Genomic DNA, 16,667 nt, shown 5'->3' on the forward strand with positions numbered 1-16,667 from the left:
CGGGATTAGAATCTAGGTCCTCTGAATCCCAGGCCCCGGGGTTTTTCCATTAGGTCAGGCTGCTTCTTGAGAGCTACACTGCTGTTTGACTCTCCTGCCCCTACAGTTTCCCTCCAAGGGGACTGGAGGGGGAAAACGGCCGCGGACAGAAAGAGACCGTAAAGGGAGCTCCGTGGCAGGACCCCTGCTCTAGCTAGAGAGTGTGGGTCAGCGGGCTGTGATCTCTCAACAACACCAGTGAGCGGACAGGCGGACAGGACCGTATCCTAGCTCTCTCACTAATGGCTCTGGGGACTTGGGCAAGTGCTCTTAATGACGACGCTGATGATAAAAATAATTAATAAAAAAGATGGTATTCATCAGGCACTTCCGAGCCTTGTGCTGGGCCCGATGACAACGTCATCAGATCAGAGTCAGTCCCTGTCCCACATGGTTCTCCCAGTCTAAGAGGTAGGGAGAACTGGTATTTCAGTTCTTTGCTTTACAGATGAGGAAACAGGTACAGAGCAGTTAAGCAGCTTGCCCGAGGTGTCACGGCAGGCGAGAGGCAGAGCCGGGATTAGAACCCAAGTCCCCTGACTGGCAAACCGCCTCGCTTTCCAGTAGGCCATTCTGCCTCTTTCCTCCCCACCAGTCTCTCTGCCTGTAAAAGGAGAGAGTTAAAATACTAATCTGCTCCGGAGTCTTTTTTGGAAGAAGACAGGGCAGCCTGAAAGAGTCAGCCAAATAGAGTTGGGTTCAAGCCCTGAGGGACACTTGTGGACTCATTTCACAGGGGCTGGGAGCAGCTGGAAGTCACTTGCACCCCTTACCTGAAGGAAACCCCCAATTCTATCTGGAACATCGAGGACCACATCAATCCTAAATGTGAGCGAGCGTCCCCGTCCACCTGGGCCGGGTTGGAACGGTTACGGACTGTTCGGTCTGAGGGGAGCCGCCTCAGGGCAGAGTCGGGCTTTTACCCGCCCTTACTTGGATAACTGGGCCGATAATTCGTCCACATTCCCCAGCGCCCTCGACCCGGACTTTTCACCGGCCGCATTAACGCCCCCGATGTAGAACGTGTGTTGATGGGAGGAAATGGTGAGAAACTGCTCTGCCTTATTCCTCTTCCTTTTTTTCTTTCTTCCCCCAGTGCCAAATATCAGCCTGGAGGTGCTGAAGCCCAGTTTTCCTGAGATCCTCCTGGAGTCCCACATGGTCATGATCCGGGTGAGATTGCCCTGTTTAAAGCTGGCTCTCCTAGGTCTCCCAGGAAACCACCAATTGGGTCGTCACACTAGGACTGGCGTGTGGAGAATCACACCTCCCCACCCTGTGGAAAGCTCCCCAAACTTGTCAATTCCCTTGAGCCTTTGAAAGACCCTTCCCTCATCCTCTTCTAACCTGGATATTTAATCAAGCCAAGACTGTTGTCTTGGATGGGGCCCCAGTAGCTCTGAATTACATCTTGCTTTCTTCCTTGGAGAGCTGTTTTCCTCTAGGACTTTTTAGGAAGTGATTGTGACCAGTAGATCAGAGATCTTGTTTTACACGAATGCTCTCCTTGAGAACCAGCAAGGGAAGGTTTAGGCTCCGGGAAAGCCCCTGAAACATCACCGTAACAAAATGAGAAGCTGGATGTTTTTCAAGGATCATAACTGGTCTTTATCCAAATGTTACAAATGATGTCATCGCCCGGGTTTGGGAGGTGGCTGTGATGGCAGCAAGAAATGGCGCCAAGGTCACCAATGGTCAGAGTCACTATTCATAGCTGTCACTGTAGCGTGCCACGGCTTACAGTACAGCCCTTTTGGGGGTATTTGTCATTCAATGCATCATTCCAGAAGGGCGTTCAAGAATACGGCTTCAGAGCTAATTTCTCTCTCCGTTTGTTGTTGTTGTTGAAGAAGTATTAAGGGAGGGAAGAGAGGCTTTTCATTTGAAATTTGGAACGGGAGGTAGTCCGAGAAGTGGAAGGATACCGCAGGAGAGAAGGAACTGGTGGTAGAGGTGGTCAGGTAGAGTGGAAGGCCTGAGGCCAGGCCAGAGGCGGGAGCCCCGGGCCCAGAGGTCAGTTAGCACCCCCAGCTCAAAGCCAGAGAGCCAGAACACTAAGCCAGAGAAGCAACATGCCTCCAGAGATGTATCCTTGCTTTTTCTGTCGCTTCTAGGCCATAAGCTCTCGGAGGGCAGGGGACGGGTCTACCAAGTCTGTTGTATTACACAAGCACTTAGTCCAGTCCTCTGCAAAGAGTAAGTGCTCAGTAAATACCACTGACCCAAATTGGAGAACAGAAGTGGTCTACGCCCCTGCTGCCAGAGAAGCTTCTCGAGAAGCCTTTACCGCACCCCACACGGTGTGGGTTTCCGGAAGGTGGTGGGGCCTGCTGGCCTCCGTTAGCCGTTTCGGTTACACCTGAGCCCAGGGGTAGAATCCACCGCCATTGGAGTCATCAGAAATTTGTATGTGCCGAGAGTTTCTGGCCAACCATCGCGTCCCAGGCCATGCACCCACAGACACCCTCTGAACCGGGGTCGACCCGGCCTCCCAGGAAAGCAAGGAAACCTGCTCTGCCTCCCTTCCCCTCGCTGTGCTGCCTCTCAGCCCTGCCAGCCCCGTGGCCTCTGGTCTTATCTCTGGATCTTTGCCACCTTCCTGCAGGGGAACAGCGGCCTCAAGCCCAAGGAAAATGAAGTCACATCCAAGCCGTGGCACTGGCCCGTTAACTACCAGGTACGGTTTGGAAGCTCCTCCTCCCCCGGCCTTGGCAGAGAATCCAGCGAGGCGCCCTCGGAGGCCCCGTCCCAGCCTCCTGGCGTGTCCGGAGCCCCGGTGCTTCCTTCCCCAGCCAGTGATTTTTCTGCAGCGGTCGGAGCCGAGCACGGCGTCCGTTGGCCCGTCGAAAGGTTTGTGGCCTTAAGGCCGGGTCAGCTGTAGACTCGAGTGCTTTGCCCTGACCCTGGCTCAACAGGGCCCCTGTGGTCACCCAGCATTTACGTCCTCAGTAGCCAACACGATTTGATTCTTCTGGTTTTCTGAAGGCCAGTGCAGGGTGGCAAATTCCTTTCTAGAATGGCCCTGGATAAGCAGTTCATTGTTGTATCTTACTTTCCCAAGTGCTCATACAGTGCCCTGTGCGCAGTAAGCGCTCAGTAAATACGACTGAATGAATGAAAGCTTGGGGATTTCTCAACTCTCCTTGATGGTTATTTTCCCCCCTCAGGGCCTGCGTTTCTCCGGCATCAACGAGACAGACTATCGCGTGTATTTACTTGGGAATCCAGTGAGTGCTTGTCTCTGAAATTTGTTCTCTGACATCTGGCCACGGGGCTGTCTTGCCCTCATCCTGTGCTCTGTCCATCCCTTATTAGGTGGTCTGGTGGTTGAATCTGCTGAGCATTGGCCTTTACCTCTTCCTGGGAAGCATCACCATGGTGACCCTGCAGAGAGGAGTTTGCTTGCCGGCCGAGGCCAAAGGTCAGGTTCTCTTTCTCATTTTAGAAGCCGGGCCCAGAGGCATCCGCATCCCAGGGCAAGGGAGAGGCATGTAATGCTCCTCTGATTTTCCTTCCCTTTAGGCCCTGATCCCCACTGGGGAAGAGAAGAGCTCCTAGGAGCTGCTTTCTGCTCCACACCCATCTCCCTAAGATCCCAACCCAGAGGCAGCGAGGCTTAGTGGAGAGACCACAGGCCCGGAAGTCAGAAGGACCCTGAGTTCTAATCCCCGTTCCACCAATTGTCTGCTGTGCCACCTTGGGCAAGTCACTTCTCTATGCCTCCGTTACCTGATCCGTAAAATGGGGATTTGGGTTGTGTCCAACCTGATTAGCTTGTATCTGCTTCAGCGTTTAGTACAGTGCCTGGCCCAGCATAAGTACTTAACAAATACCATGGAAAAAAGTCTCTGACTGGCTCGTCTGTGCTAGTGGCTGATGCAAGCGGGGGAAAACCCAGGGTGATATTCTGGCCGATTTTGTTTTTAGGTGGTCCTGCTTCCTTCAGTAGGCTCTCTTCATTCTGCACGCATCTCCACACTCCTCAGAAACCTTCAGTGATTCCCCCAATCCTGTCTGCATGAAGCGGAGACTCCTACTTTGAGGCAGCTCTCAATCAGCCCTCTCCCTCTGAATCAATCTGCTCTCGTCTCCCACTACACCCCAGCTCACATTCTTAGTTCCTCTCAACCTGTTCACCAAGCCTTTTTCTCTCCTCTGCCGCCGACCCGTTGCTCCCACCTGCACCCCACTCCCCCGTCATGTCCAGCGGGCCGCAGCTCTCTCCATCTTCAAAGTCTGAAATTCCATCTCCTCCAGGAGGCCTTCTCTGACTGACTTTCTCATCTCCCCACTTTATGATCCCCCTTTAAGCCCTCTCCACCACCTAAGCCCTTAAATATACAACTTCCCCACAACAGTTAGGTGCAGCTACTTATACCTGTTACTTCCTTTTAGCTAGAATTTAGCAATTAGTTTGCTCCCTTGCTAGGTTGTAATCTCCTAATGGGCTGGGATCTTGCATACTAGTTCTGTGGCATTCTCCTGTGCATTTAGGACTGCATGGAAGGTGCTCAGTAACTGCTACTGATTGATTGATTTGGGTTCATTGGTGGACGACTACAGCCAAGCCAGGGAAGTGTGGATAGTTGAGGAGTTAGAGCAGGGGAGGAAGCAGCCTTCCTTTAGCTGGATGGGTCCGTGTTGGCTGGCAGAGCTGAGGGAAACTGAGGGATCCATCTGGCGCCTGAGGCTGGATGCCTTCCGTCCGGATGACTGGATTTGGATCAGTGTGTAACTTTGGTGCCAAAAAGCAGCTTTTTGTCCTTGGTTTACTGGTGAGTGACCAGATAGCTCAAGGATTCTGTATTGCCATTGGAAACCATGGGGTTAGTTGAAAGGCACATTCTGTTTTTATTATTGTGGTGGTGGTTATATTATTATTATGATCAATTCATTTAGTCGTATTGAGTGCTTACTGTGTGCAGAGCACTGCACTAAGCGCTTGGGAAGTACAAGTTGGCAACATAGAGAGACGGTCCCTACCCAACAATGGGCTCACAGTCTAGAAGGGGGAGACAGACAACAAAACGAAACGTGTTCCTTCAGTCATATGTAGTGAGCGCTTACTGTGTGCAGAGCACTGTACTAAGCGCTTGGAAAGTACAAATCGGCAACGTAGTAATAAAGCATCACTAACATTTATTGAGCTCTTACAAGGTGAAAAGCACTGTGATAATTAATATGAAAAGTCAAGTAAGACACAGCCCCTAACCCTCAAGGAGCTCTCAGTCTAAGACGGGGAGGACAGACTCACTGAACAATAATGTAATCCAACTAGTAATCTTCATCATCATCATCATCAATGATATTTGAGTGCTTACTCTGTGCCGAGCACTGTAATAAGCACCTGGGAGAGTACAGTAGAACAGATTTGGTAGACATGTTCCCCGCCCACAGTGAGCTTACAGTTTAGAGCACTGGACAGACAGATCATATAAATAAATAGTTTATAATATAGTATTAGGAGAAATGTTTATTAAGTGCTTTCTGTGTGCAAGGCACTGGGAAAGAATGCACGGGTGATTATCAGACACAATTCCTGGCTCTCAGGGTGTACACAAAGTAGTGAAAAACAGGTTAAAATTCAACATTTCAGAATGATCTCATATAAACTGTGAGGTTAAGGAGTGCTGTATTGCATCATATATTCATTCATTCAATTGTATTTATTGAGCGCTTACTGTGTGCAGAGCACTGTACTAAGCGCTTGGGAAGTACAAGTTGGCAACATATAGAAGACGGTCCCTACCCAACAGCGGGCTCACAGTCTAGAAGGGGGAGACAGACAACAAAACAAAACATATAAACCAAATAAAATAGAATAAATATGTACGAGTAAAATAGAGTAATAAATATGCACAAACATATATACAGGTGCTGTGGGGAGGGGAAGGAGGTAGGGCGGGGGGGAGGGGGAGGAGGGGGAGAGGAAGGAGGGGGCTCAGTTTGGGAAGGCCTCCTGGAGGAGGTGAGCCCTCAGTAGGGCTTTGAAGGGAGGGAGAGAGCTAGCTTGGCGGATGGGCGGAGGGAGGGCATTCCAGGCCCGGGGGATGACGTGGGCCGGGGGTCGATGGCGGGACAGGCGAGAGCGAGGTACGGTGAGGAGATTAGCGGCAGAGGAGCGGAGGGCGCGGGCTGGGCTGGAGAAGGAGAGAAGGGAGGTGAGGTAGGAGGGGGCGAGGTGATGGACAGCCTTGAAGCCGAGGGTGAGGAGGTTTTTGCCTGATGCGTATAATAATAATAGTAGTAGTAGTAATAATCTTAATCATATAATAATAATAATAATGGTACTTCTTGAGTGATTACTATGTGCTGCACACTGTTCTAAGTGCTGGGGTAGAGACAAGTTAATCAGGTTGGACACAGCCCCTGTCCCCCATGGGGCTCACACTCTTAGTCCTCATTTTACAGTTGAGGTAACTGAGGCCCAGAGAAGTTAAATGACTTGCCTAAGGTCACACAGCAGACACGTGGTGGAGCCAGGATCAGGGGACGCTCAGTGAAGTCGCTCCCACCACAACTAGTACTATTACTGCTACTACCATTGCTATGACGTGGTGGGCTCCTGGAATCAAAGCCTGTCTGGGATCCCAGGGGCGTCCCCCGCCAGGGCCCCTGCCAAGGTAACCGGGAAGGCGGAAGCCGTCGATTTTGACGCGGGCCCTCTCCCTCCGCATGGCCGTGATCTAGGGCTGGCTCGGGTCCTGCTGCGTGGAGGGGGTCAGGTGCTGCTGGGCTGGCTGCTCCACTACCTCCCGTTCTTCGCCATGGGCCGAGTCCTCTACTTCCATCACTACTTCCCAGCCATGCTTTTCTCCAGCATGTTAACAGGTAAGCGCCCTCGTGCAGCCCGCGTGCCCGGGGCCACGTGCTGGGCCGGACGGAGAAAGGCGAGGGGCCCTGGTGGGGGAGTGGAAAAGGAACTGAGAAGGTAACTGAACCCCTCGGCTCGGCCACGTCAGTGGGGGTGGAATGGGGTTCAGGTGGTTTGGCGGGGGTGTGTGTGTGTCTGACCACTTTTTCCCCTCTGCCTCCCTCCTAGGGATCACCTGGGACACCTTCCTGAGGTTCTGCGCCTGGCGCCTGGCATCCTTTCACCTGGCTAGGAGGGTGCACGTGTTTGGGATCCTGAGCATGATTCTGGGTACCGCCTACAGGTAAGACCAAACCGGGAGGGACCGGGGCTCCAGTCAACCCCCTCTTGTATGGGAAGTTGGCAAGTTTTGCTGCTTAGGATATTGGCTTTTCATTCTCCCTCTTCCAGCCCCTTCCCCGTTATCGTCGTTCTTACTACTGACGTATCAGCTCCCAGAACGCGCTCACACAGAAAAAGCGTGTTTCCTGCCCTTGAGAGAAGCGGAGAAGATGGACCCGAGGGCTCCCACGCTCTTCCTTCCTCTCCGTTTTTGGGCCGACTGACAGGCACGGGCGGGAAGTAGGGTGGTCAGGCAGATGTGGGGTGGAGAAGGGGAGGAGGAAGAGAGCGGAGAATTGAGAGGGGAAGGAAGCCCGAGTCTGGAAGATGTCCAGTGTGTAACCAGTCACAGCTGTGAGCCCACTAGGGGTCTCCCCTTCCTAAAATAACAATAATAATAATAATAATAATAATGATGGCATTTGTTATGCGCTTACTATGTGCAAAGCACTGTTCTAAGCGCTGGGGAAGATACAAGGTGATCAGGTTGTCCCACGTGGGGCTCACAGTCTTAACCCCCATTTTGCAGACGAGGTAACTGAGGCCCAGAGAAGTGACTTGCCTAAAGTCACACAGCTGACAAGTGGCGGAGCCGGGATTTGAACCCATGACCTCTGCCTCCCAAGCCTGGGCTCTTTCCACTGAGCCACGCTGCTTCTCTGACATCCCGTGGTCTGGGTGGGATGAATTGCAGTCCCTGGGAGGCATCTCTCACACTCTCCTACTCTGTGTGCGCCTCTCTTTGTCGTCTGTTCTGTGGCATCCTAGCCACAGGTACCTTGATGCGAATATCGCCAGACCCATTGAGTTTCGGTCCAGTGTGATGGGTCGAGGGGGGACCATGCCACAGCCCCTTAGGGCTCTGGTGTTTTGACTGCGGGACTCCCAGGCAGTCTTTCTCCCTCCCCCTAACTCTCTTCTTGCCTCCCAAAACCTCCTCCCAGCTCCTCGCAGCAGCTAGAGGGATCGCTGGAATGCATCGGCCTTGGGCCGAGACATTTTCTAAAGGGCCCGGGAAAGGGTCTTGCCCCTGAACATAATCAAGCCAGGCTATCTGGGGAGAGGAAAGCCCCGGCTAGAAGAGCCGGGGGGGTAGGCTTGGCTCCGTCCCCGACGGGAGACGATGGCTGCAGGCCTCGTACTGGTGATTTTGTAACTGCTGGATATCTGGTAGCTCTTTTCTGGGTATTGCCCTGAGCCCTGACAAATAATGTACGTTCCTCAGACGCTGGACAGAGAGGGAAAGACAGCCAGTGGCAGGTGAGAGGAACAGAAGAAGGTGAGTGAAGGGAAGGCAAAGGGAAAGTGAACGCTTTTACGTTCAGGATCTGAGGGCCCAACCTCAGCCAGTCAATCAGTGAATCAATCTGTGGTATCTATTGAGGGCCTACTGTGTGCAGAGCACTGTACTAGCGTGTTAGTGTGCTAGTTCATTCTCTCTCTTCCAGCCCCCTCCCATTATTGCCGTTTTACTACTGACTTATCAGCTCCCGGAACGTGCTCACACAGAAAAAATGTGTTTCCTGCCCCCGAGAAGCTTTCTCTCAGAAGCGGAGAAGATGGACACGAGGGCGCACACGCTCTTTCTTCCTCTCCGTTTTTGGGCTGACAGGCTCAGGCGGGAAGTAGGGTGGTCAGACAGATGTGGGGAGGAGTGCTATTCTCCCACTGGTGCTGGGAGAATACAGTACAATAGAGTCGTCCCCACCCACAAGGAATTTACAGATTAGAGGGGCTAACTCTGGTTTGCACCTTGGAGAATGAAGGATTGCCCAGATTCCCACCTGATCTTTCCATGTGCACAGCATTGTACTAAACGCCTGGGAGAGTACAGTATGATAGAGTTGGTAGACATGTTCCCTGCCCACAGTGAGTCTAGACTCACAATGAGTAAGGTTGTCCTCTAGACTAAGCTCACTGTGGGCAGGGAATGGGTTTACCAACTCTGTTACGTTGTTATAATTGTACTCTCCCAAGGGCTTAGTACAGTGCTCTGCACACAGTAAGCACCATTGATTGGCTGGACACTGGATATCACTGGAGGCAGGGGCCTGCTTCAGAGAGGGCCCTGCCAGCCAGCTCACAGTCAGATCCCTTCACTCCCTATTTTATTTTGTTAATATGTTTTGCTTTGTTTTCTGTCTCCTCCTTCTAGATTGTGAGCCCACTGCTGGGTAGGGACCGTTTCTATATGTTGCCAACTTGTACTTCCCAAGTGCTTAGTACAGTGCTCTGCACACAGTAAGCGCTCAAGAAATATGATGGATTGATTGATTGATCCCTGCCACATCTAGCTGACATTTCCATTCTGCCCCATCTTCCCTCCGTGCTTACCAGGAGGTCTTTCTGTAGCAGTGAGTTTTGCCCTCGGCAAGCCTTGGCCCTCTGCCCTGGAGGGTCTTTTAGGGGGGGCATTTCCCAAAGCAAGACTGGTCTCTCCCCAGCATGGTATTGGGTTCTGCGTCATTGGTCCAGTCTCTTTCCCAGACAGCAGGATTCACCGCCTGGATGTCTGGCTCAGAGTCAGGGTTGCTCGGCCCTTATTTCCCCGTCTCTGTGTCTCAGTTGCTGACCCGGTCTCTTGACCTCTTCCCTCTAGCTTCTACCTTTTCCACCCTCTGTCCTATGGAATGGTTGGTCCCCTGGCTCAGGACCCCCACAGCCCAATGGCAGGACTAAGGTGGCTGGACTCATGGGAGTTTTAGAGCACACGACGGCTTCCCGGAAGGCTCCCGGCGAGCCACCGAGGACCAAATCCAGAGGAAATCAACCGTGGATCTGGCTCCTGGTGCTCCCTCAGGCAAGTAGCTGGAGGAACGTTCTTCCCGCGAGGACGCTGGCAAGCCTGCTGCCCCCAATCCTCCCGTTCTCTGCAACACAGTCCGCGAGGCCCGAGACTCCGACCGCAAGTCCCATAGACGTTCTTCTGGGGCAGTTTTGGGGTGGAACGTCTCCCTCTCGGGGTAATCTGGGTTCGTCAGTGAGTGAGCAAAGGGGGTGTGCGGGGGGGAAGGGGGTTCTCTTCACTCACTCTCTGGGGTCTTGAGGTATGTGTGCAAGAAATGTCGCCAGGTGTGTGAGCCTTAGAGGGACTGGTTGTATGCAAGATCAGTTGACAGGATATCAAAACGTCGTGACATCAAGTGTCGGTTTAGGGTGATCAGTAGCTTTTTGAGGTGGTGTTTCACGTTGGAGTTTGTCTTGGCTGGACGTGCTGTTAGTCCTTGGGTGAGGGAGCGAGTGATCGTAAAGGGGCTCTGAAAGGGCTGTTGGGGGGGCTCGAGGCCTGGCCGGGACACACCCGGGCGGAGCAGATGCGGGGTTGGCGAGACTCTCTGGTCCTCGTTTCCTTCTACCGAACCAACATCACCCCCGAATGAGGGACGGGCCCAGATCCAGAGACCCCAGGTCTCTTCTCGTGGGACTCCCGCTCACCCCGCCAGGCGCCCCTCTGCCATTTAGTGGGTGTTTTCAGTGGCAGCTGACCGCCTGCTTCCCTGCCTGGGATCTAGACAGGAGTTGCGCATCCTAGGGAGAAAAGGATCAGTCCGTCAGTCCGTCCATTGCATTTCCTGAGCACTCACTGTGGGTCGAGCACAGCACCGAAGCGCTCGTGAGAGTCCACCAGAGTTCATTTGGTACAGTCGCTGCCTTCGAGGATTTTACAGTCTAGCAGGGGGTCCTGTATGTTGTTTGGTTCCCCTCCTTTCGTCTTGTCTCCCAGCCCCTGGTGGGGCACCAGATCTCAGCCATTTGGCCTGGGAAACGCTCCCACTGAGGTTGCTTCTGCTCGAAGTGTTTCCAGTTGCCTGTTCCCTTAGGCAGGTGAGAGTTGTGCCGGAGGAGGAGGAGGGAGGTCCAGATCTTTGACCCTTGGAGGTGAGGAGCCTGGAGGTCACAGGGGTCTTTTTCCCTTTCCCGAAGACCGGCCCCTCCCTCCTCATCCGCCCCTTCCCCAGCAGAAGGGAATGAGAAAGCCGAAGGAGAGCCTCCCGGCTCCAGCATCTCTGGCCGTGAGGAGCTGACCGCCCACGCCCATCCTGGAGGTCTCGCGGCTGGTTTACTGCCCTGAGGGATGTTTAAACATCCAGCGCCCGTCCAGTTACCTCCTGCCCCGTGTATCCTCCGCCCTCCTCCCCCCACCACAAGTCCCCACGGGCTCCGAAGCTGAGGGGGGGCAGGAGGGCCGAGAGGAGGGGAGGTCACGGCTCTCTGGAACGCACCCGGGGAGGTGGTTGCCATGGCGACGGGGAACGGGTCCCGGGCACTGGCTGTGCTGCCTGGCAGGCGGGGGAGGGGAGGCCGCAGGCGGCTCGGGGCCCTCTCGCTGGTTCAGACGGACCATCATTAGTACTAATAGAGGAAATGCCGCCGGGTCCAAAGCCGGGCAGGTTGGCTAATTAGATCTGGGCCCTGCTGACCTTTGCCTTCCGAGAGGCCGGGGCCCTCTTCGCTTCCCCCAGCAGGAAGCGCCGCGAGAGCCGAGTCTGGGTGGGCTAATTGCATTTGTCAAACAGGGAGGGTGGGCTTGGTCGGGGGGCGGCGAGGGAGGACCTGACTTCCCCTCCTCCCGCAAGGCCAGTTTGTCAAGAGCTGGGCAAGAGGCCAGAGAAGCTGCCTCCCGGTGCCAAGGAGTCACATCACCCCCCGGCCCTGGGTATCGTGTTTTATTGGGAGGGGCGGAGGGGAGGGAACTGATCGTGCCCTTCAGCTGGGGAGGTTCTGGGGTCTGGCCTGGTGTTGCTGCCGCCGTTGCCCTGACGGGGCTGGACTCTCTCTCCCGGCCTGGAACGGTCAGTTCTGACTCTCAGGTTAACCATCCAGTGGCTTCACTTCTCTCTCTTCATCCCCTCCTCCCCAACTTCTCCGTGCCTTTCCCCTTGATTCCCCGGAATCCCCCAGATAGTCACGCTCTGTCAAGGGAGGGTCCGCTGTGGGTCTCTGAGCCAAGGGAACCAGCTCGCTTCATCTCTCTACAGTTTAGCAAAAAGCTCCCTCTTGCCCCCTGGGCGCTCCCTCCGGCTTCTGTCCTCAGGGTAAGATGAACTCACTTCCTGGACCGGCAGAGAGGCCTCTTCCTCGGCCTCCTTTGTGACTTTCTGGCGGGAGGTGTGAGCTCAACCTGAGCCGTTTGCTTCTCTTCTCTGGGCGAGCTATGGCCGAACCCAGAGTGGAGCCAACGAATCCGTGTCATGGAAGGATTCTGACATCCCAGGCTAACAGCCTAGGTAAATCCAGAGAGTTGGGAGCCAACCCCCCTTTAATTCTAAGCTCCGGCAGGGTCTCTCCCCTTTTTCTCTTGTGCTTTGAGGGGCTGCCTGGGGCTGACACAGCCTTCAGGTAAACTGCCATTCTGTCTCTGCCGGGCTCCGCCCAGGCCTTTCCTCATCCTTCTAACATTGGGAGGGAGTGGTAGTCCGGGCAAACCTTAATCACCCCCGCCCTCAGTTTTTGTAGCCTCTCACGGGCCACCTCCAAGCCCGTTCGAATGGACCCTCAGCTTCTTCCAGACCCCAACGCCCACAGTGGCCCGTGGTTGGGGGTGGTGTGTCCGGCCGGAGGGATTGGTGATCACAAGCTTCTGCTGCCCCATAGGTGCCAGCCTCATCCTTCTCGCCAGCCCCCCTCCCACCGAGCCAGAGGAAGGCTTGGGATTGTTTCTGCTTCACGGGCCATAGGCCCCAGCTCCTAAGGTATTTTGGGGGCCGGGAGAGACCCTTCCCGGCAGCCCTTTGGAGCCTCTTCTTCCCAGAGTCCATCTGGCGGCACTGATTATCTCCTGGCAAACTCTTCCGGTTTAGACCTGTGGAAGTGGGTTCTTTCTGTGAACAGGAGCACTGTTAGCCCCATCAGCTTGGGGCCGTTTCTGGCTGGGCGCACTGTTTGGGCAACCCCTGGGAACGCCCCCCCGGCAGCGTCACCTTGTGCCTCCTCTTCTGCTCCTCATTGAAATAAACCCAGGGTAGCCAGAAGGTAGAGGGCTTACAGAGTGGGTGCAACTCCCCTCCTTGCTCCTTTCTAAGATCGGGGGCTTCCCAGGACTTCCAGCAGGTATTTTCCGTCGAAAGCCATTGGTTCTAATGTCAGCCAGGGATATCGAGCCTCGGTCTCCTCTTTCCCCCGTCGGAACCTTTCTCTGTCTGATTCCCGGAAATCCCCGATTCTGGGGGAGAGGGCCGGGGAGAAGAACAGGCTTCTGGGGCCTGAATTTCTGCCATCGGGGCAGTGGTCAGGGGTGGGAGGGCACAAGCTAGGCACCAGCCATTCTTCTTGTGCTTCCCTTCTTTTGGCATCCCTGATGCCACCCCTGCTGCTGCTTGCCAAGGGGAGGGGGAGATGCAGACCCTCACTCCTCTTTTCCCAACAACCTCTTTCCACGGGATCCCGGTCCCGCGCCGGCAGATGCTTCAGGCAGGACGGGACCGCAAGTGTTGGTGTGACCTCAGGTGTTAAGGCTCTGCGAGGGAAGAGTGTATGCATGCTTGTGTCCGTGTGTCTAAACCGCATATCATCAAAGAAAGAAGTTTCCAGTAAAGGGACTGGATGGAAGGGAGGGGACTCTCCGGGGCTGACGGTGTTTTTTTTGCGATGGGGCTGCAAGGAAAACTATCAGGATCATTTGCAATTTAGTTTTGTAATAAATAGCTCTTGTTTTGAATGTCATGTTGTTCCTTTTGTTCTCGTTTCAATCTGGCTTTCTCTCCCGCATCCAGAAAGGATTCCCAAAAGAGCAGAATGTAGCGGGGCACACGGCTAGTAGGTGTGCCTCTTGGTGGAAGCCCAAAGCTGTCGGTCCAGAGGGGCCCCGGGGGCCTCCAAAGACACGGTTGGCTCCGGGACCCCCGCTTTCAGGTGACTTGAAATTGGGGCCCAGGGCTCCGGTTCCCTCTGAGACTACCTCTGGGACAACCACTCTGATCCAGCACGCAAACTCACGCCCTTTACTAAGACCCCGCCGGCCTCCGACACGTCGCCAGGTGAACGGCATCCTGACGTTCGGTGCCCCCAAAGACTGGAATGTTACGGGCCTATTAGAACCGCCTCTCTCCCCCCCACCAAGGAAAAACCCCAGGGTTCATTTTTATATTATTGATTTGAATTTCAGCGCTCCCTGCCCCTTTTCTCCCAGTTGCTTCAGCGGCTACCATTTTTGGGTCGGGCTAGCTCAGCCCGGAAAAATGCGCAACTGGGCTTCGCTCAGTTGGGTTCTGCTTCAGATGCCGTTTGGAGGAGAAAGAATCTATCTTTTCTTGCTCGGATTGGAAGCCTTTTGAAGGAGAAAGACTTCAAGGTCATTCGTGCTGCAGCATCCTCCTCCCCACCCGCCCCTCTCGGGGCAGGGAGCCAAGGAGGGAGGAAGTCTCGGCATCAGGTGGCCTGACCAGATGGAGTGGCGGCTGCTATCGATACGGCTGATGGGACAGGCTCCCTCTCCCGTGGCCCCCGTCCCCCATGGGTTAGGGGATCGGTTTGTCTCCTTCCTCTAGATAGGTTTATGGTGGGGGGGCTGGCCAGGGAGCAGGCCAGAGAGAGCTCAGCGTTGGCGAGGATGATGGAGCCGGTGCAGGGTAAGCACCTGGGAAGCGGAAATCATTAGCCCCAGTGTTTGACTTCGTGACCGAGGTGTCTCTCGTGGGGCTCGCTTTTGCCAGTATTAACTGGAATCTGTTTCCTCCTTTGTCTCACTATCAAGCCAGGGGACACCGTGTTCTTCCTGGGGCTGTCGGATGAGTCGGGGTGCTCTGTGTAGGTTGGCTTGAAGCATGGAGTCATTGCCTAGGACCAGGAATGAAAGTTTAAAGAGGTTTTAATGGGAACACTGTGAGGAGTGGGCATTGTGCGGTGTGTGTGCTTGTGCGTGCATGCACAGGAGGGGAGGGTTGGTCGTGTGGCAGTGGTGAGCTGTTGTTGCATCGGCTGTGGTGGTGTGGGGGAAGTGGGCATGGGGTCAGCCTGTTGCCCGTGGAAGGCCCCAGATTACCTGTATGTTTTCATTCCAGCACTTAGCAGGGTGTCTGGCATGTAGTAAGCGCTTAACAAATATTCTAATAATACCAGAATGGCTCTTCTGGGACTTTTTCTTTCCCCAGAGTTGAGGTCCAGCCCATCTCAGCAGTGATTATAACCAGCTAAAAGGGAACAAGGAAGGAAGGAGGGAGATAAGCCTATGGATAGCCTTTCAGGTCAATCAGTATATTGGATCGTAGAGCTCTTCTGTGTCGGAGACAGATGCGTGGAAAGAGGGCAACGAACCTGAAGGATTATGGGTTGATTGAGCTAGACGATGACCAGATGACAAAACTGATGACGATAATAACGGTGGCATTTAAGTGCTTACTGTGTGCCAAGCACTGGGATAGATAGAGGATAATCAGATTGGATAGAGTCCCTGTCTCCCAACGGGGCCCACAGTTTATGGGAGAAAGATAACATGTATCCAATCTTCATTTTACAGATGAGGAAACTGAGGCACAGAGAAGTTTAACAATTTTTCCCAAGGTCACCCAGCAGGCAAGTGGTGGAGCCCGGATTAGAACCCAGATCTCCCAACTCCCAGGTCCTATGCTCCTTTTATTAAGCTAACAGGAAGAGCCCCAACTCATCACCTTCCCCTCCCTTGAGATTCCATACAGCTCATCCCGGTCTGGCTGCATTGAGAAGTCAGCGTTCCATCCGGAAAGAATCCGGGAAGGATCCCACTGTAGCCGCGTGCAGATGAGGGGAGAGGTGGAGCACTGGATGAACAAGCCAGGAGTCACTTTGGTGAGCAGTTGATTCCAATCGATCAGTCAGTGGTGTTCATCAGTGGTACTTATTGAGTGTTTACTGTGTGCAGAACACTGTACTAAGTGCTGGAGAGAGTACAGTGCAATAGAGTCGATGTTCCCTGCTCACAGCGAGCTTACAGTCTAGAAGGGAGCTCTGTTCTAAGCACTTAGGAGAGTAGAAGACAATAGAGTTGGTAGGCACCATCCTTGCCCTCGAGGAACTTCAGTCTAGCCCGGGTGACAGACCTTAAAATGTATTACAGGGTAGGGAAGTAGCGGAGTATTGAGATGTGTAAAGAGAGCTTAGGCAGGGAAGGCTTCTTGGAGGGCTTTGAATGCGGAAATGATATGAAGGAAGAGGGAGTTCCGAGCCAGAGGAAGGACAGGAGGGAAAGGGTCAGCGGTGAGACAGACTAGGGAGTCGGTGTTAGAGGAGCAAAGTGTGCTGGCTGAGTTTTCCCCCACTTGCAGGCTCTGGAAAAGCTATTGGGAGTCAAAGACAGTCTCAGGTTTTGTGGAGTCTGGCTTAGTTCCCCTCAGGTTTGTTTCCCGTGGCCCTGTCAACATTCTCCGGTCTGGATCCTGACAGTGTCCTTGTACTTGTCAGCGATCTCTCTGAAGGTCAGGGAAGGGTACATCTGAGCATCTTTCAGGCCCAGACCGAC

General features: G+C 54.0%; 1 protein-coding gene across 1 annotated transcript in view; it reads left to right on the plus strand.

Moving 5' to 3' along the window:
* Positions 1-13,897, plus strand: part of POMT2 (protein O-mannosyltransferase 2) — a 52,395-nt gene extending 38,498 nt beyond the window's left edge. The window contains exons 16-23 of the mRNA XM_038746060.1: positions 776-867; positions 1,136-1,212; positions 2,645-2,716; positions 3,207-3,266; positions 3,355-3,460; positions 6,730-6,870; positions 7,082-7,196; positions 9,834-13,897. Of these exons, the coding sequence (XP_038601988.1) occupies positions 776-867; positions 1,136-1,212; positions 2,645-2,716; positions 3,207-3,266; positions 3,355-3,460; positions 6,730-6,870; positions 7,082-7,196; positions 9,834-9,939 (769 nt within the window). The 3' untranslated portion in view covers positions 9,940-13,897. The remainder of the gene's footprint in view (positions 1-775; positions 868-1,135; positions 1,213-2,644; positions 2,717-3,206; positions 3,267-3,354; positions 3,461-6,729; positions 6,871-7,081; positions 7,197-9,833) is intronic.
* Positions 13,898-16,667: the final 2,770 nt, after the last annotated feature.

Source organism: Tachyglossus aculeatus, chromosome 1, assembly GCF_015852505.1.
Source record: "Tachyglossus aculeatus isolate mTacAcu1 chromosome 1, mTacAcu1.pri, whole genome shotgun sequence".
Lineage (NCBI taxonomy): Eukaryota > Metazoa > Chordata > Mammalia > Monotremata > Tachyglossidae > Tachyglossus > Tachyglossus aculeatus.